This window comes from Anarrhichthys ocellatus, unplaced genomic scaffold, assembly GCF_004355925.1.
Source record: "Anarrhichthys ocellatus isolate YVR2014 unplaced genomic scaffold, GSC_Weel_1.0 scaffold13, whole genome shotgun sequence".
NCBI classification, from domain to species: domain Eukaryota; kingdom Metazoa; phylum Chordata; class Actinopteri; order Perciformes; family Anarhichadidae; genus Anarrhichthys; species Anarrhichthys ocellatus.
Window position 1 is genome coordinate 3,701,027 of NW_022280043.1, and position 26,246 is coordinate 3,727,272.

A 26,246-nucleotide genomic window follows, 5' to 3' on the forward strand; every position below is an offset into this window, starting at 1 on the left:
AGTCCTCAGAGCTTTAGTGTTTTGTGATGAACAATCTTGATGTAAGAATCCATATAGTTACAAATGGATGTAATGCCGGGTTTCACCTTCTCAAATGCTTCATTTGTGAAGAAGGTATTTGCCCTGAAGAACAGGTTGATACCAATCAGAGTGAAAAGGTGCACACCACGTGACCTACTCTTGTTCCCGGAAGTTGTCATTCTGTTAGCAGCTGCTTGTCTTCCGACACTTGAAAGTCACCGGTAAAACATCACAGTGTATCGCTCGTTGCATTCCTATTTGTTCGAGGTAGCTAAACAGTGACATGTGTTGAACATGCTTAAGGTAGATTATATAACATATGCTTATACGGTTTATCAGTGTTTATTAAAGCGATAATACTCTGACACGGTGCTAGCAAACGTTAGCTCGCAAAAGCGTTTGACTTTCGTTAGCCAACGTTACCTCAGAGTACAGGCACGTTGTCCTCCATCCTCGTCACTTTAAAGTGTACAAATGGCATGGAGCCTCGGTCGAATATGCAAGGGCGTTCAACGCCTCGGCTCACTCTCGTCTGTCCAGTCTCAACTCATTCACCCGTCCACCAGCGGTTCAGTCAGGACCATGTTGGTAGGTAGCAACGATCTGTTTTGATTCATTTTTTTTTTTTTGGGAAACACCTCATGCAATGCAAAACACAGTTCAGAAACAATTCAGCCATAAATTGTACACTGATAAAAATATCCTACTCGATCTACTACTACTGATAAATTAAGACACATTTTTGCATCATATTAATATGTAGATCAAGCAAATGTAGACAAATCTTTCTATAAACTCCTATTTTTGTACATTGAAAAAAGTACATTTAACGTTCAAAAACAAGTAAGTAAACTTAATTCTACTAGCAGAACTACAAGGATTTTAAGCCATATTTCAGAGAGTGGTGCTTGACAAGATAATGGTTTCAAACCACACCTCCAGTGTATGACATGCATCGTATGACCCACACAGTCCCACCACTAACTTTGCCCAGAGCTTGCTAGACCCAGACCCAGTTTCACACTGTTGTTGTAAAGGATTTCCTTGTTCATCAGGGGCTGCCATCGTCCTGTTTCTCTAAGTCCCGGGACTTCAGCTTGCCGAACTCTTCCTGGGGTTCAGAAATGATGCGGCTGTATAAACATTATAACAGCCAGTGTGAGGTCGTGATGGAAGGAGGAGAGAAACAGGAAGGGCCGTGGCGGAGACTGCCGAGCTACAATCGCGTCCTCAAGTATGCTACAGGTAAACGTGCAGACTGTGACGTTTGTCTCACTGTCTGTCTTTCTGCTTGTTTGTTTTGGTCATGAAATAGAATATAAGCAAAATGATGGGACAAGAGGGTAAACTGCATTGTTTGACTGTTGTATTTTATTGTTTAAATTGAACATGACTTATCACCTGATATTATCCCATACTCGATTTTAAACGTTTTTTTTGTACTTTAACAACTTTTCAAAAGCTATACTCAATGATTTTATAATACCGATGTATCAAATTGTTAATTTGGTCCACTCTCTTCACTCTCATGGTGTTGTTTTTGGCTGCAGCAGGCAGCTGTTTTCAGTGAAAAGAAGCTTGAGTGAATATTGGACATGCATGTGGCCAAAAACATGACTCCAAATGAATGACTAATGAATAAAAGTCTGCAACTGCTGGATCTCTAAATAAGCGACTGTTTTAACATGTTAGCCATATTAACTGTAAAGGTGATGAAATGTCGCATGTTGTTTCTGCTGCTCCCAATTGGCAAAAAAAATAGTTATTGCAGGTTTGAGCAAAACACCACAATGGTGCAATTGAAGGCATAACCATCATGTAACTTAAAGCCGTACACAGATTCTACTGTATCAGCCCCGCACCTGTAACCAGCTATATATGACCAGTGAAGCAATATGACTTCCATGTTTGTCAAGGTATCGTAGAATTATGTTACATAGTATATTTTAAACCAGAATAAAGATTGGAACTAGGTATGTGCTGATATGAACACATAGAAATCTGTAAATGCACCAGTACTTATGATGTTTTTTTCCCCCTTATGATGATGATAAGCTGCTGACAGTTCACTTGTGTGTTTTCCCATCAGGTGGAGTTTATCTTAATAAGATAATCCAGTCAAAAGCTCGTCTTTTTACCCGGAACACCGGAGACCCGGGGGTAGCATTCGAGTATGTTTTATTTTTCAATCGAGAGGAGCAGAAGTGTGTGGGTATTTTCCAGGCTGGACACCTACTGGAGGGGCCGCCAGGGTGAGATAACTGTTCATGTTGGTTGTGTTTTAAATGGATGTGTTTGTTGTATTTTTACATACTGTTCATACTTAAATGTACTCCATACAACACAATAATATTACCTTGAAGGTATTTTTACATTTTACTGTTTTAAAAGATTCAAAGCCTTTGTTGCATGTCATACCTCTCAATCTCTCCCCACATTTCCTGTCTGTCTCTTTATTATCAGCTTTCCAATAAAGGCAAAATGCCTCCAAATAATAATAAAAAAAGAAAAAGGCTATCTTTAAATCTTCAGAACTTACAAAACTGCACCTTTTAGACTTTGTATTTGGTGTCTAATAGAACTTATGTGTATTTCCAGACATGTCCACGGGGGGGCAATAGCCACCATGATCGACACTGTGACGGGGGCTCTCGCTCTCATACTATCTGGACCTGTTGTGACTGCCAACCTCAACATCAACTACCGCAAGTACAGAAAGAACATATTTTTAGACTTTATTTAAGTTGTGTTTGTAGATTCAGTTTTATGACATATATGGTCCAGCAGAATTAATGTTTGTAGCTTTGTTTAAATATACTGAATATGCTACCTTTTCATTGGTTAGTGTAATGACAATAGTTTTTTGTACATTTTGAAGACCTTTGCGTCTATAACACTCTGTATTTAGGATTATACCCTAATTGTCTTACTTCAGTTTTAATGTATATTTAGGATGAGCAGTCAGGGTCTGCGTGTCTGTTCGGCCTTATGGGCATATGTTGTATGTTGTACTGTATGACTATTATCATTTATGTCCAGTTTACACTGACAAACACTTGTCTTGTTCCCAGGCCTATCCCACTGGGAAGCACCTTGTTGCTTGAATCCTCTCTGGATAAGAAAGAAGGCAAAAAAATATTTATTACATCCAAAGTGACCAGCAGTGATGGCTCCAAACTGCACACAGAAACAACAGGTACATTTTTACACGCATAACATGTCTGATGAGCCATGTCGGTGTGAAAGATTGTGGTTGGTCACGTCTCTGCTCGTCAACCTTCTGTATTGTTATTGTCCTCTTTTCTTTCATGCCTCATATGCAGCGCTGTTCGTGTCGATCAGTTTCAGCAACCTACTACTGGAATCGTGACACAAACACACCAGACTGCCATCTCCCCAAACACTGTCAGCAACCTGAGGCCACAGTGTGTGCGTGTGCGTGTGCGTGTGCGTGTGCGTGTGTGTGTCTATACCCTGACCTATACCCAATTGAGCATCTCTGGAGAGACCTGAAAATGGCTGTCCACCAACGTTCACCATCCAACCTGACGGAACTGGAGAGGATCTGCAAGGAAGAATGGCAGAGGATCCCCACATCCAGGTGTGAAAAACTTGTTGCATCATTCCCAAGAAGAATCATGGCTGTACTAGCTCAAAAGGGTGCTTCTACTCAATACTGAGCAAAGGGTCTGAATATTTATGACCATGTGATATTTCAGTTTTTCTTTTTTAATAAATTTGCAAAAATTTCTACATTTCTGTTTTTTTCTGTCAAGATGGGGTGCTGAGTGTACATTAATGAGAAATAAAATGAACTTTTTTGATTTTAGCAAATGGCTGCAATGAAACAAAGAGTGAAAAATTTAAAGGGGTCTGAATACTTTCCGTACCCACTGTAACTACCTCTGCTTCGTGTTACTAACACATAGACAGTACATATCTAAGCATTATTCAGCAAAGTAAATGTTAGGTTTTATTTATTGTAACTTATACAATATTTGTGGTTTTAAGTAACACTGGTGCCTTAGGACGTGAGAGTATTGCTCAAAGTGTACTGAAGTGAATATTTGATTTCCTACAATAAAGCCTTACCTATTGGTATTATATGATTTAAGCAAAGCATGTGCTTATTTGTTTGTCAACAAGTTGAATTGTTTGCAGCAGGGAATAAAAATTGCATTGTTTTTTTTATTTTGATTAATATTCTGAGGTCTTTGCTTCTGAACATTAGAAAAAGACTTGAGTTGGATGTGTTGCACTTACAATTAAAATAACATTTAAAGTTTCTCTTGGTGTGATATGTTTTTTTTTAAATCAAACATATTATTGTAAATGTTTTGTTTATAATTAATCCCCTGATCAGCGTTTGACCGCTAATATAACCAACATCATACAGTAGTAAGGTTTGCTTGACACTGATATTGCTATATTTGGGTCAGGATTTTGTAGAAACAAACAGATGAATGCAGAATGTCATGTGCTGTTTTTTGTCTCTCTTTAAGTTGTGCACATAGAGGATGAATAAATAAAGAAATTAGCTGTCACTTTGATACATTGGTGCAATCAAGGAGATCTACTTTTCTACATGTCAGCTAACCAGACTTTCAGGCTTCTAGCTAGTCTTAATTTAGATGTTCAGGTGTGGGTTGTTAACTGTTACCCCACCATGTGGTGGATGTGGTTGTATTTGAATACGGGGTGTGAATTTACATGTCATGAGAATATCGTGACTTCAAATGGAGACACAAGGGGTTCCAAACCCAAAATCATAGCAGTTGTCATTTTGTTCACACGCTGGTTTGTCTCACGCAACTCGTGACACTTTGAACATTTTCCACAATCAAAAATGACTGAGGCGTCTCCACGATATGCCATAAAAAGTAACCCTGTCCACATCACAGAGATGTGTGCTGCTCAGGCAGCTACTGCGGACCACGATGCTGAAAAAGTGAATAAGTGAGCACTATTTTGGGTTAAACATATACTGCACTGCCTATATGTTGAAGACACTACATTCTTTGATTTTTATATTGGACTATGAAACATCTAAATGTGAATGTTATGTTAATATCTCTTTACATCGTGGAACAAAAAGAGAAAATAGTTTAGTTTATATTTTCTGTAAGAGGGAGTTGTTTCATTCTGCAAATTTAACATCCCAATGTGTTTTTACTTATCCAACCATTTTTAACTGCATTTTGTTGTCACCTAAACAAACAGCCAGCAACTACTCACTACTCTGAGCAAAGCCCCCCTCCTCTTGATTATTCACAAACTATCAGATGACAGAGTTGCAACTCCAGAGACGCTGGATTCTAGTAAAATGTAAAAAGGAGCTTGAAATTGATCAATTATGTCAATGTTTCCTGTTCTGTTCAGTCACTGCTTGTTATATCGGTAAATTATTAACTGTTAAAATCCACTGACGTTTTTGAAATGCAGCTTATAATAGTCTCTGGCATTTGTTAATATTACTCTTTTATATGATGTTTAAGTAAATGGCTAATACGCTCTGAATAATCCTTAAATTAATGTGACACTTACAAATTCCTATTCCTATTACATCCATTTAATATACAGAAAAGTGTTGCTTGTTAGCCAATGCTGCTGAAAGAGTGTTTGTTTTCAGTAAATCATTGGTTATGAGTATAGTGAACCCTGTATGCAATAACTTCAGTTCTCACACTGTTTTGTCTGATGTGTGGTTTCTGAGTGTATGGGCTCATCACAGTACAGGCCTGGTGGTCTTCTGAGGGCCCCTCACATCTTTAACCTCAGTACAAGTGCAGATGGAAATGCTAGTTTGTGTACCTTAGTAATGTGTGTGTGTGTGTGTGTGTGTGTGTGTGTGGTGGCGGTGGATGCAGGACAAATGAACACCGGCAGTTTCTTCTTCTCCCCTGAAGGCTCATGTGGTCAAGTTGGGTTTGAGGAAGTGCGTGGGGGCAGTTGTTTTCAACTTTCAGTTAAAACCACCTGCAGCAAGCTCTGTCTACTGTAGCACTTCCAGAAGTGATTTTACTTTAGATAATGTTTGGAAAGCTTTTTTTGACCTTTGATCTAAATTCCTGCTAAAAGTGGAATCACCTGACAGAATAGTGAGGTGTCGGTGACTTGACAGTGAAGAGTTATCTTTTTGATTGTCGCCTTTGGCATCGGAGTATTGGCATCCAGGAATAAATATTACTATGGGTCCATTTCTTTAACAACAGACTATATTGTGTCGAAACAGTTATCAATTAGTCATTTTACAGAAAATTAATCAGAGGCAACTGTGAATGTCAATCAAGTAAAAAATACTAAACATTTCCACTTCACCGCTCTCTTGTGAGGAGTTGGTGACTCATGAGCAGCTTAGAGAAATGATTGGGCTCTGGTAATGGTCATGTTTTTTAAAGTATTTTTTTCTAAATTAATTAGTAATGGGAAAAAAAAAGATTGCATGACCTATCATACTGGATTTTTGTGGGCCCTCTCCACCGCCTCTATGGTCACCAACAGCTTTAATTAAACAGGCATGCTCCTCATTGGACAGAGTAGCTGTGGATTACTTGATTGACTCTTAGCGTGTTGCAGTGCTTGAAGAGGTATAAGTGTTAGATCCTTTACTTAAACTAGCATTACCACACAGGGAAAAATACATACAATTAAAAGTCCTATATTCAAAATCTTACTTAACTGAAAGTATGTAGCAGTAACTCATACATTGCACACAGTAACATTATTAATGCATACAAATTTAACCATTTTAATGTTGAGGCATGTTGAGGTGGAACAGATTTGAACTACTTTGAATTCATCATATTTTAAGGGGTTTTATCTTAGTAACTAGTAACTCTAGCTGTATAAAGTACAATATTTCCTCCAGAAATGTGGTGAGGTAGAAATATAAAGTAAAATAAGAATACCTCAACGTTGTACTTTAGTAGGCCCACAACACTTGAGTAAATGCACTGAGTTATAGCCAACCAATGACTATTCAGCATGTGTGTCTGGACCCAGTGTATTGTCTTAAAGGAGCATTTAGCACAATGTTGTAAACCGAGAAGACATATCGATTATTCATCGTTTTCTTTGTGTCTGCAGTTGATTTCCTACCGCTGATAAAATGAGGTATTGCATACCATTATTAGAACAATCCCCCTCCAATTGCATGTATAGAGTCCTGCAGGTGGTCATAACAACCCACAAGAGTTATACCAGTATATGAAGAGAGATTTTGTGGAAGTAGTTTTGTTCAATATGAAGTGAAAGGCCAAACCTGCATTGGAGTTTAATGTTTCCTCTATGCATTGGATATTCTCGATTAGTGTGGCGGAAATTTGTGACAGCAACATGGAATTACATTTGTCAACTGAGCACTACAAAGCAAAACCCGATCCGCTGCTATTACGTAACGGCCGGTGACATAACTCTCTCCAGCCTGGGACGGTCAGGGCGCACAGAGAGCGCAGGGAGGGAGGGTTGGGGGAAAGACCGAGGCGCACGGCTTGTGAACGGCCGGCCGGTCCAGCTGCACTCTCTCCTCTCTGCTGCTGCCTCGGGGGGAATTCAATTATTTCAAAACAACCCCACAAGAGGAGGTGTGCTGTGTTAACAAAGGGAGGCAGACAGAGAGGGGATGGCGACTGAGTTTTGGGACCCGCTGTAAGGACAGGAATTAGGCGAGATGGCAGTGCATGTTGTCAAATGCCTGCGCCGGCCCGGGCGCTAGAACAACCAACAGGTATGAGCTCGAGTTTTGTCACGTTAACGTTTAAGTATTATGGCGGCAGGTGGAGTTCAAAACCGACTGTCATTTGACTGTGTGTCTGTGTGTCTGTATGTGTGTAGGGCCACCCAGTGTTTTGACAGGAGAGTAATGGAATATGAGGAGCCCGACGTGCCCCCCGCTGACAGCCCCCTCAAAAGAGGTAAGAGGATCCATCACTGAGCTTTTATTCTGCAGCTTGTTTGAACTGTTGTGCCTCTACAAGTATTATGCAACTTGCTTGAGCTACTTATAGTTTATTTTTAGTCTCATATTTACATTGTATTGTGTTATTTTTTGTCTTTATGTAGTTCTCTCTGTAACACAAATTAAGCCAATTGTCTCTCAGCATGCCATGCTTTGCCCACTCCCACCGACATCTATCTCCTCCCTCACACTCTTTATCTCATGTACTGCTCACCTTTCCTTCACTGAGTATCTGTCTTCCCTTTGACAAGTGTTCACTATTATCTTCTTTAGCTCCCCTCTCATCCATCCCCATTAACCCCCCTCATCCCTTTCATGGAGTGTGGTTAAGGTGCTGCGAGTGGGTAAGAATGGCAGTAAGCCGGAGTAATCCTTAAGGATTAGTTCTTATTTTTGCTTCCGTTTTTGGTCAATGCTTTACTATTCAAAGCCTCTTCCAGGCTAAAATCTAACTGTTGACTGTCACTTGAGATAAGAAACCTTGTCGTTCTGCCACAGAAACCCACTGCACACCTTACTCTCATTCGACACCTTTTGCTAGAGTTTACATCCTAACCCTTCACCAATGGGTGTAGAGTGCAGAGCGAAGAAAAGAAAGTGAGTTTTTATATTTGGAATATACCAGATATGACTGAAATCAATTTTTAGGAATCTTGTCTAAAATGATGCTCAAGACAGCTGGAGCTGGAACACAATGCACAATATTGTCAGACGGAGTGAAAAAAAGACCATTTCAACAACCTTAACGATAACAATAACGATACAGAGGATACAGATTTAGTGGTTACATTTTTTTTCTTAAAAGAGCAGCATCAGCTATACTTCAGATACTGGAACTGCTGTAATGGCGTTTCAATCTGGTTTAAGAGAGTTTCAGTGTGGTCGTACAGTTTTTGATACTGCTGATATAGCCCTTCTTAAGGTGACAAATGTCTTGGTTTTAGTGGCGGTTGTGGGTGTCTTCTCACTATTCTTTAGTGCTGGGTTTGAGTCTTTGGTACTGCTCCACATTGCATTTCCTCCTGCCAGGTTAAAACTCTGCTACTGTTCATTATTGGTTCATTTGCTGTCTGTGGTGTCCCTCAGGGATCTGTTGTGGGTCCGATTATTTTCTCTATATACTCTCTATGTTATTCTGCAGTCATTTGTGAATGTATTGGTGTTTATTGACACAATAGTGTCAGCCAGTAGAATCTTTCTCTAAAGCAAAGTGATATCAAGCATGATCATTTCTTGCAATAAATCTTAACTTATGGACCAAAAATACTTTCGGTTACAAAAATCACAACCATATTTGGCCTTTCTACAAATGTATTTTGAAACTCCTCAAAGTCATTTTTAAACATTCAGTCAGTCACTTATAGGCCAACATGCTTACATCATACATAAATGAATTGCTTTCTTTTAAAAAAAACCCTCCAAAATGTCCTTTTAATTCACCTCAAAACTGTGAATCCTGCTTTTATTTGATCACATTTTTGTATATCCTTCCATCCTATGTCTCCTTCCAACCTCTCCTGGTAATCCAAAATCCAAAGAAACAATCCCATTTGGTTTTTGTCTTGGGAGCCAGTGCAATGCTAACTTCTGGGTTTGGCCTTCAAAAACACTCAGCCATGCACCATGCAGCACTCTACTGTTCATTTTAGTCAACAACCTAGTCTAAACTGGACAAACATCCAAACCAGCTTTATCAGGCCGGCTTTAATTGAGTTTACACATGTGTGTTTCGGTTTAAATTATTCAGTATGGTATCATATATTGACTACTTTCATTATATTGTAAATAAGTCAAATTCTTTCGGATTTACTTATTTTAATTATACAGATTGTCATAGACTTAAACACTATCTGCCTTTTTCACTTCTTCTACATTATTTTACATTGGCATAAGGTTGAAGATTATTAAGAAGGTAATGAAGTAGCTAATCTGACTTTAATATATGTACATTTTGTATTATGTCTCATGGTTTTGTATTCAGGCGAAGGAGTCGACCTACTCTCTGGGTTCAGTGGTCTTCAGTGCTGTTATGTAACGCAGCAACTGTCACTTCAGCAGTCAGCTTAGATGTCAGTGTAGAGACGTTAGTAAGGTTTTGACTGATGAGTGCTGTTTCAATTTGTGCCTCTGTAATCATGTAGTCTTGTATAGTTTGTTTGTGTCCGTGTGTATGTGTGTCCGTGTGTGGACATGGTGGTGGGTTTTTGGCCTGGCTGACAAGTTGCTAAATTTGTACATGCTGTGTCACATTTAGTTTGTACAGAGACCGATGTTGGTGATCGCGTTAGATTATTTTCCACCACAAGCCACACACTGCAAACTGTCAATTGTATTCAGCGTAGAGATCATCTTTATTAAGTTAAAATTGTTAATACCAAATTTAAAAAATGACATGGATTTAGCCCGAAATTCTGTATTTTGCAGGTTACTTTAAATCACTTACCCTGGCTCATTTCTGTTGACAAGTTCATGACTTTAAACAACCATCAAGCAACAGCTTTTTTTCTGACATATTGTTCATTGGTTTTCATTTTTAATTAAACAGAACAAACATCCACAAACAACATCCCTCCAATCCCCCAAAAACAATCTTAACAAACATAACATTAATTATAAGTAAGCAAGTAATTAGATATTAGATAAGAGGAAATATTTATAAAACAGTAATAAAAAACACATTACACAGACAAATACATATGCAAGAAACAAAAGAAACTATATACACAAGTAGAAACTTTTAAACAAGAATAATATATATATGCAAATAACAATACAGAAATAAATATATCCATAAAACCTGCTTTATAATTTGGTAATCAGATGATAATTTAGATTTGTGCATTTCTATAACTGTCTAATGAAAAGAAGGACAATCAGTCCTTACGCTCCGTTGAAACCATATTAATACAATGCTTATGTATTTAACATTTTAACTTTGGAAACATTTAAATCCCATCAAAGAATAAAATAAAATGTATTGCTTTTGATTTGGAAATTATGCTTATATTTACCTCAAAAAGTTCCTTTTAAAGCATGATTTCATTGAACATAAATCTTGTACATTTTATTTAGCAGTCCCCTTCAACCATTTGCACAGTTAGTGTTAAAATGTCTTCACATTTTCCGGCTGTGTGTGCACTGCTCTGCTTTCATTCCATGCTTTCTGCTTATGAAGCAAAACTGATTTGATGAGGGGAGGAAAACAGTGGAAACCACAGAGGGCCTGATGGTGTCAGACAAAGACCGGCTAGCTCTACGTCTTCCATTGATACTTATCTCGCCTGCTTTCAAACCTCTCTGTTACACACACACACATACATACAACTCCAGAAATAAACCCCTTGTTTCAGAATCGTCCCTCCGCCCGTTTACTCACACTCACTGCAATTCAGACTTTCTCACAATTGCGGTCAAACAGGCAGAAAAAAAGAGGACCTATTGCTTCACAGACACCCACCTTCTCTGCCTTTATCTCCTGTGAGTGTGTGTGTGTATGTGTGTGTCTGTGTGTGTGTGTGTGGGTGTGTGTGCGTGTGGGTATGGGTGCCGAAGAGTCACACGAACATAACATAGACACGCAGCATTGTAAATAGGAATCCTCTAATTTATCAGTAAGGCTTCTTATCTGACCACAGGCCTTTGTACATTGGAAAAAATACTGAAAAAAAGTAGTGCATTCTGAAAACCCTGTATCAAACTGCCACTAAGGATTTGACAACGAAGAGTTTATCACAGCTGAATCTGTAACTTGAAGCCCGGGTTAGTTTCTGTCACATTTCATGCAAATTTTATTTACTCCCCTGATTAAAAGTGAACCCTGTGTATATAATATTCAGGATTTTACATAGTTATATTCTAATTTGCATATTTAATATGTTTTGTTACATTTGTTACAGCATCACAATAATTTTACAAAATTGTAAACTTGATCTGTCACTGCCAAGCTAACCCTGCTACAATGCAATGTTTCAGTGGTGGAAGAAGTATTCAGATAATTTAGAAACACAAACTTTAGGATAAGCAAAAGTCCTGTATTTAAAATGTTACTGAAGTAGCAGTATTGACAACAAAATGTACTTCAAAAATAAAAGTACTCATTATGCAGAACCCCCACCGGCAGTGTTTATATATATTAGCAAACTATTATTATTGGTGCATCAGTATGTAAGCAGTACGTTTGTGTTGTAGTTGGTGGTGTTGTGGTTGTTTGGTACATTTGCATGTAAAAACTGTAATTGAGTACTGTACTTTAGTAAATGTACTTAACTTTTTTCTAACACTGGCAGGATTAAAAAACCCTTTTTAAAAAGTGCCAGTGTGCTGTTTAGTCCTGGGTTGAATTTTGGGTTTTGCCTGAGTTTAAGTGTAGTCTGTAAAGCTCATGAATACACTGCATGTTGCGTTTCTGTTTCTAAAATATTCACCCAGATGCACATATTTAGTGCAGCTTGTAGTGAAACCTAGGTTCACAGTAAGTGTTGTGTAGTTTTGAATCACTAACAACATTTCTTCTCCCTCAGGAGTTGTGTCCAAGAAGACTCATTTGAGTAAGTGCTTTACGAAATATGTTGTGTTGGCATGTACATATGTGTGTCTGAATGTGGTAATGACATTGCTTGTGTTTGTGCTAGATATTTGTGCATGCATTGCGGTTGACTTCATAGTTAGTGAACATACAACATTGCACCTGTACAAGACAAGCAAGACACCAAACACACACACACACACACAAACACTGTGTAGTGTCGTTGCATTAGCAACACAGTGTGTGCGCTGTGTGTTGCACCTGTGCTGCCCCCCTCACACACACACACACACACACACACACGCACACACACACACACAGTGACGAAAATATCAACTACCAGGGCTTTGGCATCTGAATGCAGATGACAGAGATAACGTCTCATCTTTTTTTAACTTCTTTGGTTTAACACTTTCTGCCACAACTTTAGCACACCTGGGTGTGTTATCAAGCGTCGAGATGCTGTGTAACACACACCAACCTTTGTGTTGAGTGGTGTGACTATAAACATATTGATCATAAACAATGATGATTCTTGTGATTGTTGCTTGTGAGTGATAGCACATGTACGTATTGAAGATAGCCATGGTAGTCTTGTGTTGTTAGGTGCATCAGTCAGGTGTTATGTATACTGTACATACTCTGCACTTAACTATACGTTTTGAGGCTCTTGTACTGTACCCGAATATTTCCATTTGCTGATACTTTCTTTTTCTACTCCACTACATTCAACATGGAAATATTGTTCTACATTAATCTGACTTTGAAGAGTTTACATGCAAACATATGATCACCAAACAAACTATGATGCATTGTTATAGATTAAACGACACAACAGTATTCAAAGTAGTTAAAATCCACCGTGACCAGCTGTAACATCAAAATGCTGCTCACATCTTAATGCAGCATTAATGATAATCCATTAATGTGATAACGCGCTGTGATGGGGGCCATTCCTTTACTTTAAGTACACTTTAAGTACATTTTGCCAGCAAAACTTTTGCACATTTAGATAAGTACAATTTAGATAATTCAGTTATAGGAGAGTACTGTAAAAGAATGTTTTTTCTGCTTATCTCAATACTTTTATCTTATTCCTGCCAGTGTAAATAAACAACCATGTGCATCATAAGCATCAACAAGACAACTTCAATTAAACTCATGTATGAGTAACAGTATATAAATCTTACTTTACTGAAATATTTTTGTAACTTACTTAGCTTATTCCTGTTGAAAATAGTTTAGTTAAAATTCTCAGAGAGAGTCCTAAAGGTGCCAGACACTATAAAGCAGATTTTTTTAACGTGTGGTGAAGAGTGAGGGGGTGAATGATAACAACAAAGGAATAAGGAAAAAGTACCTTGAGAAAGAAGCCAGGGCAGGGGACAGTCCCCCCCCCTTTCTTTCTCTGTCTCCTCTCTCTCTGTCTCCTCTCTCTCTCTCTGTCTCTCTCACACACACACACACACACACGCTAACAAGGAAGGTGAGGCGGTGACTGTTACTCAAAAGTCTGAATAAGTGTGCTTAGAGCTGCAGTGAGCACCAGACACGGCTCGGTGAAGGAAGAACGAAAAAAGACAGTAGACAGACTGAAAGAATAGACGGTGCGAAGAAAGTGTGTCAAAAGAAAGAGTAGTGTCAGACAAAGTGAGAGGACAAGTGAGTTTGTGAAAGTGGGACAAACGTCTGAGACAAGTGGAGGAGTGAGGATGATGCGAGGTAGGGATGAAGTTTTTTTTGGCGTGTCTGTGTGTGTGCGTGTGTAAGTGTGTGTATACGTGTGTGGGCAGTCTAATCAAAGATATTTTATCAATTAGATCAATTGTATGTTAGTGTTCAAAGTTTCTCTTCATAAACCCTGATTGTAAAGTTTATTGAAAGTGATTGTATGACTGTGAAGTGATGCTTCTGATGCATCATATTGTTATCCGGACCAATATTGTCACTTTTAGGTTTAAGGCAGTTTTTCAGTTCAGGTTTCTATTTTTCATTTTTGATGTAACACTAGGTTGAACAGTGAAACAAAAAGTTCAAAGTGTGACAATTTTGCACTTACGTCAAACTAATTTGAATGTTTAATTTGATGTTTCAACTTGTTTAAAGTACCCTTAATGAAGGCAGATGTTCTTATTTGTTTTGAAACATAATTGGGTCTCTCCAGAGTTCTTGATTGGCTGACTGTTGTGTATGTTCACATCAATATATGTGTTTCAGTTTTAGGATTTTGGTTACATGACTCAATTTTGAGCTTCCTTTGATGGATTTAAGATTTGAATCATGTCTCAGATATTTCTTCACTCTCTCCCTCCCACATACACCTCAGAACGCTGAGCTGACGTAAGATGTTGAGAACCAGAGTGCAATAAGTTAAAATGTATATTTTTTTTAAACAAATTCCATACATTTTGAGTTTGCTGCAAAACATGCCTTGTTTAGACTCATCATATTTTCATGATAAGTAATATAATTAACACATGAAACTTATTAAGGCCCAAGGGACCAGGTTCTAAAATTACATTTAAAATGTTACAAACTTGTTTGCAAACACTTTCACTGAATTGTAATCAAAGTAAAAACGAAAGAGACAGGAAAACAGGATGCTTCACAACCACAGTGCATCAGTTTGAATGGACTAACTTCACACACATACAATAGACAAGTTGCAGAGGAAATGTTGATGTTATTGTGAAAATGTGATCGTGAAAATGATAAAAGAAAATCACATTTGTTATACGAATTAATTTAAAATGAATAGAATAAAAACACACAACATGCAGAAGGGAAGAAACAATAAGAAATGAATAATCTTCTCTATGCAAGTTGCTTACACACTTGGTCTCTCTTGCAACCTGCAAACACACACACACACACGTATAGATGCACAAGCACACACAGATCCGCAGCTGCTTTTTAGATGGCGCCTAGATATAGCATATCTCAGCCCTGCAGCTGTGTGTGGATGATGTGTGCATGAAAGAGAGAGAAGGCTCCCATTGCCGAAAACAGAACTTTTTGTGTCTTCACTTCATCAATGAACATACTGTATATTCATCTAATTCATTGGTTTTACACTCTTACAGTGGGCTTGATGCCGTCAGAATTGACGCACACACAAATGTCATATGGCTTTGTTGTTCTGTTCGGGGGATTCCTGCGTAAATTGTTATACAGTTTCTTTATCAGAAAGGATTTCCTTGTGCCTCTGTGCAGCACTTCCAAAGCGGCAAAAGCGGATGGCTTTAGATCAAAGCTAACATGAAAATCGCAGGTGACACATTCGCCCCAAAATATGGTAAAAGAGCACTTGAGCTGATTCATACACTGCAACTGTCAAAACATTACTTCTTTCAAACACCCCCAAATTCAGCCTGCACTTCAAAGTAAAATAGGGTTAATCTGGTGCTAATTGATGTTCAGATTAGCTTTGTTAGTTCACATTTTCTCAGATAAGGTATTGTGGTTAGTTGCTCTCACTTTGTTGGTGTCAAATAATGAATGAAACTCAGTAGTTCTTACATAAATGTAACAACCAACACAGTTTGAAGCGTAAAGGTATTTAACACCTTTAAATCTGCAGTCAGCGTTGCAATAAATGTAACCAGAAATGTCAAGTAACAAAGTATTCAATACAGACGAGTGGTAAGAAATAGTTCTTATTAAAATACCCTAGTTTGTCATGATTTGTGTTTCTTTCTCTTTTTTTAAGGTTTTGTTAAAGATCATTAAATACAGTTAGAAATTCAAAAAGCATGGCTTTTAAAATAAATGAATTATTGCTTATTTTAATTTTGTGTCAGTAAGTCAGAGAGATCTTTTTCTGCTTTGCACGGCAGGACCAATGAATCTAAAGTTGGATTTTGAATGATTATTTTTGATTGAGAAAAGCATGCATTTTAGATATGATGCTATTTTATTTTGTTAACTACAAAGATGACATATTCTACTTTACCCCCCATATATATATTTTTACAATATAAAATAGATTGTGGTTGTTACGCAAGTAATGATGAATATTTTAAACGTCTTGCCTCAGCAAGTTTTTAAATTCAAATCTTTAAAGTATAATTTATATGAATTACTTGCGACACTAACTTAAAAAAAAGTTGTCTTTATTATTAATAATAATAAGTAAAATAAATATCTAAACCATTTTCAATCATGGTACACACATTATTAAAACATTTAACTTGCAGGGATGTTGTAGATCAGTTAAATGACAATCCTCCTAACCCGGGTTTAATAATGTGTTGTTTGAAAACTTTAACAGTCTGCTAATCTCTCACAAACACACAATCAGTGTGTTAGTTGGTCATCTGCATTCAGATGCCAAAGCTCTAGTAGTTGATATTTTCATCACTGTGTGTAAGCAGCGTATGTGTGTGTGTGTGTGTGTGTGTGTGTGTGTGTGTGTGTGTGTGTGAGTGTGAGGGTGTGAGCTGCATACAAACTTTGTTTGCACTCTTGCTTACGCATGTACCGAAGCTTCCGTCAGAGGAAAGTTTTTTAGATTTTTTGTCCGTTTACAGTCTAAGAACAGACTGCTGATGGGGTGATTTTAGGCAAGAGATCGTCCACACACAACCTCAGCCACCCCACCACCCACACACACAAATACGCACACCGTTTGACACGAAAGTGGTGAGCGTACTGAAATACACTCTTTCTAGGTTGAAATCCAGAGATCAAAACTTTTTTTATGTTTTTCTTTCTCTGGCTTTTTTCAGTATATTTAAGGTCATACATATATTAATGACTCTTTTTTACCTTTTCAGGCTTGTTCAGTGTGATTTATCATATTAGGAGGTAGCTCACTTTGCTTTGTCTTGTCAACAAGCTTAAGAATCACAAAAATTGAGAACCAAAGTTATTGTCCAGCATTCAGCAGGAAGTCATTAAACTCACAAGAAACCTGTGAATGTTTCGCAATGTCTATTTGCTTTTATACACGTAAGCTTCCGTTGTATACGACGACAATGATAAATGTACCTTTTAAGCCATTGATAACTCTAAATCCTGATCAAAAGACATAAATCAGTCCACAGCGTCTCGTATGCGGAAGCGTGGGAGGTGGCGCTCTTTTATTTTGACAGACAAACCAGAACATTTCCACCACTGCTCATCTACTGTACTCAAACATCTTCACTTGATAACATCATCTCACACAAAATCAATTTTAGGATTTAAATTGATTGGAGTGGTTGTTTTGTTAAATGATCTCACTCCAGTATGAATATGGAAATATAGCTTTATGTGGTGCGTTTATGGTTGGTTTCATACTGTACGTTGTTAATAGAACGTAGTGGAAATATAAAATGTTGAATGTTCGTCAAGACATACTGTAAGTCATGATGCAACAAAAGTAAATAGCGTTGCTTGGATAAAGCACAATGAAAAGCTAAATTATTTCTTCATTAATGATTGAGCACATGAGCACACAAGATCTATAGTAAAGATATATGTTTAACATTATTAATTGGCTCATAACCTGAGCAGCTGAGCAGAGATGCCACATGAGGGTAAACCAATATCTGCTTTAGGCATTTGCCAGTAAAAAAAAAGAAGAAGCTAATTTAGATTAATCTTTACATGTAAGATAAGATAAAATAAGATAATCCTTTATTAGTCCCGCAGTGGGGACATTTACAGGATTACAGCAGCATAGTGGATAGTGCAAACAAGAGACATGGTAAAAACAAGATCAAAACAAGTATTGTTTGACAGCGGCAGGAAGGAAGGACCTGCGGTACCTCTCCCTCACACACCGGGGGGTGAATCAACCTGTAGCTGAAGGAGCTGCACAGAGCTGCCAGGGCGTCCCGCATGGTGTGGGAGATGTTCTACATCAGGGATGATAGCTTAGCCCTCATCCTCCTGTCTTCCACCACTTCCACCGTATCCAGTGGACACCCCAGCACACTGCTGGCCTTCTTGATAAGTTTGTTAAGTCATAAAAAATGGCTGATGACACCACAGAGTCAAAGAAGGTCCTCAGGAGTGCTCCCTGCACTCCAAGCCTCCTCAGCAGATAGTCCGCTCTGACCCTTTTTGTAAAGGGGATTTATGAAATACGTTTTTTGTCTGTATTGGCTGCAGACACAATAACCCTTCTCTGTCACTGACAAAGACACTAATGGAAGAAATAAAGGTGGTTTAGTTCAGTATTTTATCTCTCCATCTGTCTCACACACATATGCACACACACCAGGAGATGCTGGGTGTGATTGATCTAAGCCTGTGGCTGTAGATAACAATGTAAGACATAAAAAAAAAGCTCACAAGAGCTTCAGTGTTGTCCGCTCTTAAGTTAATTTCCACTTACAGATACTGGTGTCGTGATGTAGATTCCCTCTTTTGCAGGTGTTTTTTTTTTTTTTGCAAGTATAAAAAGGCCCAAAAATAATTCATGATTTAACTTGATACTGCTTTAGATACCGCGCTCTGTAGTTAGGTTGATATATTAAGAATTATCAGAGCTATGGACGAGCGGTATATGTGATGAATGTGTGTGTGTGTGTGTGTGTGTGTGTGTGTGTGTAAGTACGTGTGTGATTAGTGAAAGGTTTGTGGGTCACGGTGGATTTCCTGTTGTTTGAGGTTAATAATCAGAAGTGAAATAGTGAGAAAAAAACCAGAGACCACTCATGTTCCCTCCGCCTATCTTGCGCGACAGAAAAAAATACAATCATAGTCACAGCTCAGTAACTTTAAATGATATTTGATCATATACCGTATATGATGTTTAGCTTGCAGGAAATGATTCTGCTGTGTTTATTTGAACCAAATCATCCAGTCATATTGGAGTGTCCGTAACTTCTTGTATTTGTGAAATACTCTAATCTTTATCGTGGTGAATCTTGAGGTCAATCAATCAGCTATTGGTAGAAGCAGCAAACTCTCATGAGTGTTTGTGCTTCGTTACACATTGTACTCTACGTGTGCATTTAAAAAAGTGTATTTTACCTCAAACCGGCTGTCCTCCTCGGGAGCCTTCAGGTAATCCCTGTGGCACCAGAGAAAGAGGGCACACACTGACACACTAACACACACTCGTGAGAAAATCTGACACAGTTATGCACGGAAACGCAAATACTTGTGTATCAGACGTAAGAGCTTGTCTCGCCGAAAAGAATCACACGCCGTATGTGCATTTGTGGAAGGAAGAGAGAAGATGACAGGAATAGATAAAAGGAGATTATCTAGTAAAGAATGACAATGCTATAAGCTGTTCTTTCTGGTTGTGTGTCATTCTATATTACTATAAATTCATTATATCAAGTAATTATACACAGTACTCTATCATTTCATTGGAGATATGTTTGTCAGGACATACTATAAAACTGTTCACACCTGTCACCAACACAGACTTTTAGACTTCTCTGGTACTTTAATGCATCAAATAACATCTGATTCTGACAAAAATCGCCACTAAGCAAAAGATTGAGGGGCGTGAGAGCTCCCAGAGATCAGGGGCACGAAGGGGGGGAGGTGAGAGGGGGGTGGGCCGTTACTGGCAGTGATGAAGCTAGAGAGAGTGCATTACTGGCAGCTGTGTCCTTTATGAGCGAGACAGAGATGGATTCACAAAGAAAGAATTGACATGAAAGAGGGACAGTCAGAGTGAAAGAGAAGCCAATCAACCACTTGAAAGGACTCTGAGGTTGACACCTTCGTATTCTTCACCTTTCTCCATTTGCAAATATTCCACGTCCTCAGAAGACTCCTCTCCTTGCCGTATTTGATGTTATTTTCTTCATTATTATTAAGGCAGGAGGTGTTTGAGAGGAAAATACCTTTGGTTCACTCTGGTCACACAGCAATTGATAGATGTTTAAGGGGGAAGTACAGCAGAAGTTCTCACAGTGGGAATTGCTCAGATGACTTCTTTTGGTAAAAATATAACGTCATTCTGATGCGTGTTGGCTTATGTTACTTCAACTGTGAGAAGCTGTGCGCTGATGTTTTCATGGATATTAAAATGATTTTATGAAACAGACAGCATGTGGAATTCTTCAATGTTATTCCAAGAACATGAACTATTGCACTGTTTAATTTCATTGAGAAATTTTAGCTTTTCATATGCTGTTCAGCTACTGCATGAATGATACTGAAGATCGAGTTGGCTCAGTAGCTTCGTCCCTCCTGGTGTGCTATCTGAGTGAATGTGAAGTGGTACCCACGTGGAGGAAAGTAGATGTGGAATGCACTTGAAAATGTTAACACTGCTTTTACTCCTGTGTTTGTTTAGCCCAGATTGAGGTTATTCCATGTAAGATCTGCGGGGATAAGTCCTCTGGAGTGCATTATGGAGTCATCACTTGTGAGGGCTGCAAGGTGAGATGACCGCATCCGACACACACTGTACAAACACACACACACACACAACACTTATCGGTATTAAAGGAGCATTTCATCATTTTGCTCGACTAGAAACTAGACCAAGACTTTGAAGGGGTTGAGACCAAGTCAAGACCAGGACCAGACTAGTGTGAGTCCCACAAGCCCATCGTCACTCCTTAAGCTGTGAATGATCCACATTCCCATAAAAACACCCACAGAAAACAAATAAAGATTTGTTTTCATTCACCTCTTACTGTATATTGTCATATATATATATATTGCATGTAAATTTGAGGAGTACTTATGCTTTGCATGTTCCATATTTTATTGTAAGTGTGTCATGCAGTGTGGGACTCACACTGGTCCGGTCTTGGTCTTCACTCAGTGTATAAGTGTACCGTGAGAAATATCTTGATAAAATAATCCGAAGGCATTGCAGAGGTGAATTTTGCTTGTGGGGATTTTCTTTTGTTTTCTTTTGAGCAGTCACAGTAATGATGTCACCAAATAAATTAGACAATGCACAGGCAATTTAGAGATATCCCCACAGTTGTGGTCTTGACCGGTCTTGATATAAAATCTTGAGTCCTCTTTGTCTGAGACAGAGACCGAGAGTAAAAATGCGGTCGAGACGAGACAGAGACGTTCAAAAAGTTGTCTTGAGGCCAAGACCGATCTTAAATAATACAACCCTGTCGATTATCACGTGTTTGTAAGTCTTAAATGTCAGTATTTGGTATTTGCCTTAAAAATCCAGTTTCTGTTGGGCTTTGTTAATCATGCCATACTAACCCTAACCCTCAGGGATTCTTCCGGCGCAGCCAGCTGCCTACCGTATCCTACTCCTGCTCCAGGCAGAACAACTGTCAGATCGACAGAGCCAGCCGCAACCGCTGCCAACACTGCCGCCTGCAGAAGTGCTTAGCAAAGGGCATGAGCAGAGATGGTGAGACACAAACACACCGACATGCAGACCGACAGACAAAATATATACTCCACTCACAGCATTTGTTTATTTTCTTGTGTTCATGTTTTTGTCCTCCTCAGCTGTGAAGTTCGGACGAATGTCCAAACGTCAGCGTGACTCTCTGATTGCTGAAGTGGAGAGACATCGACAGCAGCAGCAGCAGCAGCAGCAGCAGCTTCAGGGAGAGGCCCAGTCTCTCTTGTCCTTCTCCACCAAGGCCCGTCAAGACCGCTCCCCACAGCTCCTTCAGCCCATGGCCTCAACCTACTCTTTCACCGGGGAGGCTGAGCTGCTGTCCTACACCGCTGATGTTCACCCTTACCTGGTCTGTTCCCCGAACGAGTCGCAGGTGTCGGGTATGATCTACCGAGGCTCCGGTGTGTCTCCCACATCGAGATCCCAGGCGAGGGGGGACAACAGCGGACACCTTGACATAAGAGGTACGGCTCTCATGTGTGTACATACATCACATTTGTGTACGTTGTCCTCTTCTGTTTATTTCTCATTTCTCTTCTTTATTCCTCATGTCAGGGTTTGACTCCAGACAGCCATCTCATGATCTTGTGGGGATTCATCCCTACAACCCCGTGGAGGATTCTTACAGCCTCTATCCTCACTCTCTGAGGAATATAGGTGAGCAAACAGCACGGTGGGCTAACGTGAAAAATGGCGTGTTGAATATTAATATTTACAAGTGTTTCTTTTTTATTTTCAGATGAGCTGTGTGCCAGCATTGTGCGTTCCCACAGAGAGACCAGCAAGTACAGAGTGGAGGAGCTGCAGGCTCTCAGATGGAAGCTGCTCAGCAGAGAGGAGATCCAAGCCTACCAGAGCAAAGTATAACCTGACCACTCTTTTCTGGTTCTCAGACTCCCTCTCACATTTGTGTGACCTTAAAAGAAAACACATCATTTCAAATGATCTTGAGGCTACAGTTGATTCATTAAACAGAGAAACTGTCATTTTCCCTCTCCTCTCTTCTTCCTCTTTGATCTCAAATGAAGCTAACGCTTTTCAGCAGCACATATGTTATAATATTTAATTGCATTTGACAAAGAGATACAATACAGAAACATTCTGTGCTACCTCCAAGCAAAGATCAGTAGACTGGACAGTGAGGATGACTTTATGTGTGATGAGTAAAATAATTGAGTCTCTATTTGGGTTGATTTAAATGTTATGTTCAAATACACTCATCCTTCAATATATTTTCTCTCCCAGTCAGTGGATGAGATGTGGCAGCACTGCGCTATCCGACTGACTGATGCCGTGCAGTATGTGGTGGAGTTTGCAAAACACATCCCAGGTTTCCGTTTGCTCAACCAGAACGACCAGATCGCTCTCCTGAAGACTGGTGAGTTTACCTGTCACTTACAAAAAGTCAGCGTCAATCATAATCTAACATGCTTTTATAGTCTGTTTTACCTTCTCTTAACGCACTCTCCTCCCCCCCCCTCCCTCAGGCTCGATGGAGGTGGTTCTGGTCAGGATGAGTCGCTTTTTCAACACTGAGAACAACACCGTCTACTTTGATGGGAAATTTGCTGGAGCTGAAGTCTTCAAGTCTTTGGGTGAGGATTTCTCTACATAGAAAGGCAGTTCTGAAAGCATTTGTGCAGTGAGCACAATACATAAATATGGTGCTTTATCAATGCTCTGTGGTTTGTTGTCTTGCAGCCTGTGGTGATTTAATCACAGCGGTGTTTGACTTTGCTCACGGTATGTGTGATCTAAAGCTTACGGAGCAGCAGATTGCTCTCTTCAGTGCTCTCGTGCTGATCAACACAGGTAAGATCAACTCACCTGTGCCTCCATTATGTTGCATGTTATTCATTTACATAAAATAGTGGGAAGACACTATAGCAGGAGTTGATTACCAGCAGGATAAGCAACATGCAACAGGCTTTGCAATCTCAATCAGGCAACATCCACTTAATTTTGTTTAACTTTACGAAGCAGATTTTTCTTTCTTTGTTCTGCGGGATTTACCCTGGTCCACGTGTCAGATTTACTTTGATGGTTATTTATAGCTTTATCTAGTCTGTGTCAGTGTCATGATCATCTTTAAGACCAAAACGTAAACATTTTTGAAAATACTGCTTTTTGAAGAAGCCTCTCAGCTTTCCATTTGAATCAAAACTATAAAATGTTCCATCACATTTTATTCATTCATTCATTCCCACACAATTAGCCTCTCTGCCCCCCCCCAGTGGCAGACAATGTAATATAACAGGCCACACAGTGAGCCAGGACTATTCACATGATTGTAGAATGATTTGAGTGTATGGTAAGGTTTTAAAACAAATTAGCTTATTTTTTTGTATTTCTGTGCAGATCGTCCTTGTCTGGAGGACAGAGGCAGAGTTCAGCGAGTGCAAAGAAGCGTGGAGTTTGGACTCACACACATTCTACACCGAGACAACCAAGAAAGTCTAATGCCCAAGGTACATGTCTCAGTACAGAGCAGATACTTTCTCTTTATTTACTCTATCCAAACACATTATTCTTTGACCTGCATGTTCCTCACTGTAGCAGACAGCATATTTCTAACTTTGTTTGTGTTCTCCCTGCAGCTGTACCAGAGGATGTCAGTGTTGCGTTCACTATGCAGTCTGCATATGGAGAAGCTGCACTGGTTCAGTCAGCGTTACCCGCTCACTGCTCACTCGCTGTTCCCTCCACTCTACAAGGAGCTGTTCGCCTCTGAGGCAGAGCTGCTGCCGGGGACCACTCAATGATGATTAACCAGTATACGCAAAGTCATACACACATGTTATTTTAAGTCTCTTCATTATATCCTGACAGAATCTATTTTTCTAATAATTCAAATAAATGACAAAAGAGCTTTTTGGTAGATTGTGTCAAACATGAATTTTAATATTTTGATAGCTTAAACCTATTTTTATTACTCCAGGGAAACATGCATTTTGCTGTTGTTGTTTGACAGCTCCTTGTCAGTGAGGCACAGCATTAATTTTCTCTGGATACGTGCTATTGTGAGTCACAGTAAATGTATGTCGCAGTGCGATTGGACATAGAAATTCAAAGACGCAGGGTACCGATCGTTGTCAATTGAAACTTAAAATGTAAGTCCATCCAAAATCTTTCTTTGGAGTTTAAAATGCGGACCTCCTGTAGAGTTAAAAGGTGACTTTGCAGATGGTCCTGGACAAGCTAGATAGAAAAGTAAGCTATAAAAAGCCACACAAAATTCTTTTGGCAGAGCCGAAAAAGCAAGAAGGTTATTACCACACATCTCCCCTTGAGAAGTAAACATCACATTCCAGGAGCAAAATAGCAACATTAAGCAATCAGAATAATAAACATATGTGCACACCCAATTAAATCCAGCATTGATGTGCTTCTTCACAGTACAGTCACATTATTTAGTTTACAGCTCAAAAACACATTTAAGTGTGTCCTTAATATATTGCATAACAAGTATTCCCAACAAAACATGAAATATTGGTGTGATCAATTAAACACATCCATAGTAGACAACCTGCCTCTTTGCATCTGTATGTCTGTAGAGAAATGTCTCTCCTCAGGTTGATGTTGTCAGATTGACGAATAAATCAGACAAAGCAGCAGTACCTCTTAAATGTTATCCTCTGTGTTTGAATATATCCTCAGAGGCTTTTTATATCTTTTGAGCTTTGAAAATATGTTGCATTAAAAGTAGAAATATTGTAAAAAATGTGAGAGACACAGTAGAAGTCTCTTCCTCTGTGTGCAAACTTTTCCTTTTTTTTTCCAGATTAACTTGCATATGTTTTGCTTTCTTAACATATCTCTGAATAAAGCCATGAGTAAATTGGAAACAATGAGATGTTTCAGCATTAAGTACTGTATATCAGGATGAAGTCCTCTCTGTTGCTGGAATGGCTGAGATTATAATGAACATAACTCAATGTAAATCTGCTAATAAACTGCTGAGGCTGCGATACCATGCAGATGTGGTAACTTTGATTGTTTGATTGTGTAATATAAACAATTGTGTAAGACTGAGACATGCAAGATTGAAAGAAAGAGATCCTGTTATGGTACGATAAGAAATGTCCTTAACTCAACAAAACACAGTTTAATTGTAGCAGACATAGCTCACAAGTGATAAGCATGATTTATCATTCTCAATAGCATATAAGAAGATCCTAGCATAGTCCCTGCACCGTACTGTTGTTGCTGTTGCATTCAAAACAAAGGAAATGTTAGTCATTGTGGGCGACCCTTCAGCAGACTCTGGCAGTGGAAAGTTGTCAGGTTGTCATAGACAAAAAACAGTTGCTAACCAAGTTAAGAGGAAGCAAATTAAAAGACTCAATTGGATGTGGTAAATATGATGTTTTCCTATGAAAAGCCACAAAGACTTTATGTCAAATGTACTTACGCTAGAAAGCTGAAAGCAACTTTCTACATTCAGTAGTTTTTGTTTTCAT

General features: G+C 38.9%; 2 protein-coding genes across 3 annotated transcripts; both read left to right on the forward strand.

Annotated features, from left to right (window-relative positions):
- The first annotated feature begins 193 nt into the window (after positions 1 to 193).
- On the forward strand, positions 194 to 3,492 carry them4 (thioesterase superfamily member 4). Its single transcript, XM_031853387.1, has 6 exons — positions 194 to 609; positions 1,077 to 1,266; positions 2,111 to 2,273; positions 2,620 to 2,730; positions 3,093 to 3,217; positions 3,345 to 3,492. The coding sequence occupies exons 1-6, from the start codon at positions 496 to 498 to the stop codon at positions 3,389 to 3,391; spliced, it is 750 nt and encodes a 249-aa protein (XP_031709247.1). The 5' UTR covers positions 194 to 495; the 3' UTR covers positions 3,392 to 3,492.
- A 4,198-nt stretch (positions 3,493 to 7,690) lies between these two features.
- On the forward strand, positions 7,691 to 25,754 carry rorc (RAR-related orphan receptor C). 2 transcript variants are annotated; one of them, XM_031853322.1, is made up of 13 exons: positions 7,691 to 7,747; positions 7,855 to 7,934; positions 12,499 to 12,525; positions 20,752 to 20,837; positions 21,648 to 21,789; positions 21,891 to 22,250; positions 22,342 to 22,443; positions 22,526 to 22,647; positions 23,032 to 23,164; positions 23,274 to 23,381; positions 23,488 to 23,598; positions 24,145 to 24,254; positions 24,384 to 25,754. In XM_031853322.1, exons 1-13 carry the CDS (start codon positions 7,701 to 7,703, stop codon positions 24,546 to 24,548), a joined length of 1,593 nt encoding a protein of 530 aa, XP_031709182.1. In that variant the 5' UTR covers positions 7,691 to 7,700; the 3' UTR covers positions 24,549 to 25,754. The 2 variants fall into 2 exon arrangements, with proteins under 2 accessions (XP_031709182.1, XP_031709183.1); XM_031853323.1 differs by lacking the exons at positions 7,691 to 7,747; positions 7,855 to 7,934; positions 12,499 to 12,525 and adding an exon at positions 14,114 to 14,225.
- Positions 25,755 to 26,246: the final 492 nt, after the last annotated feature.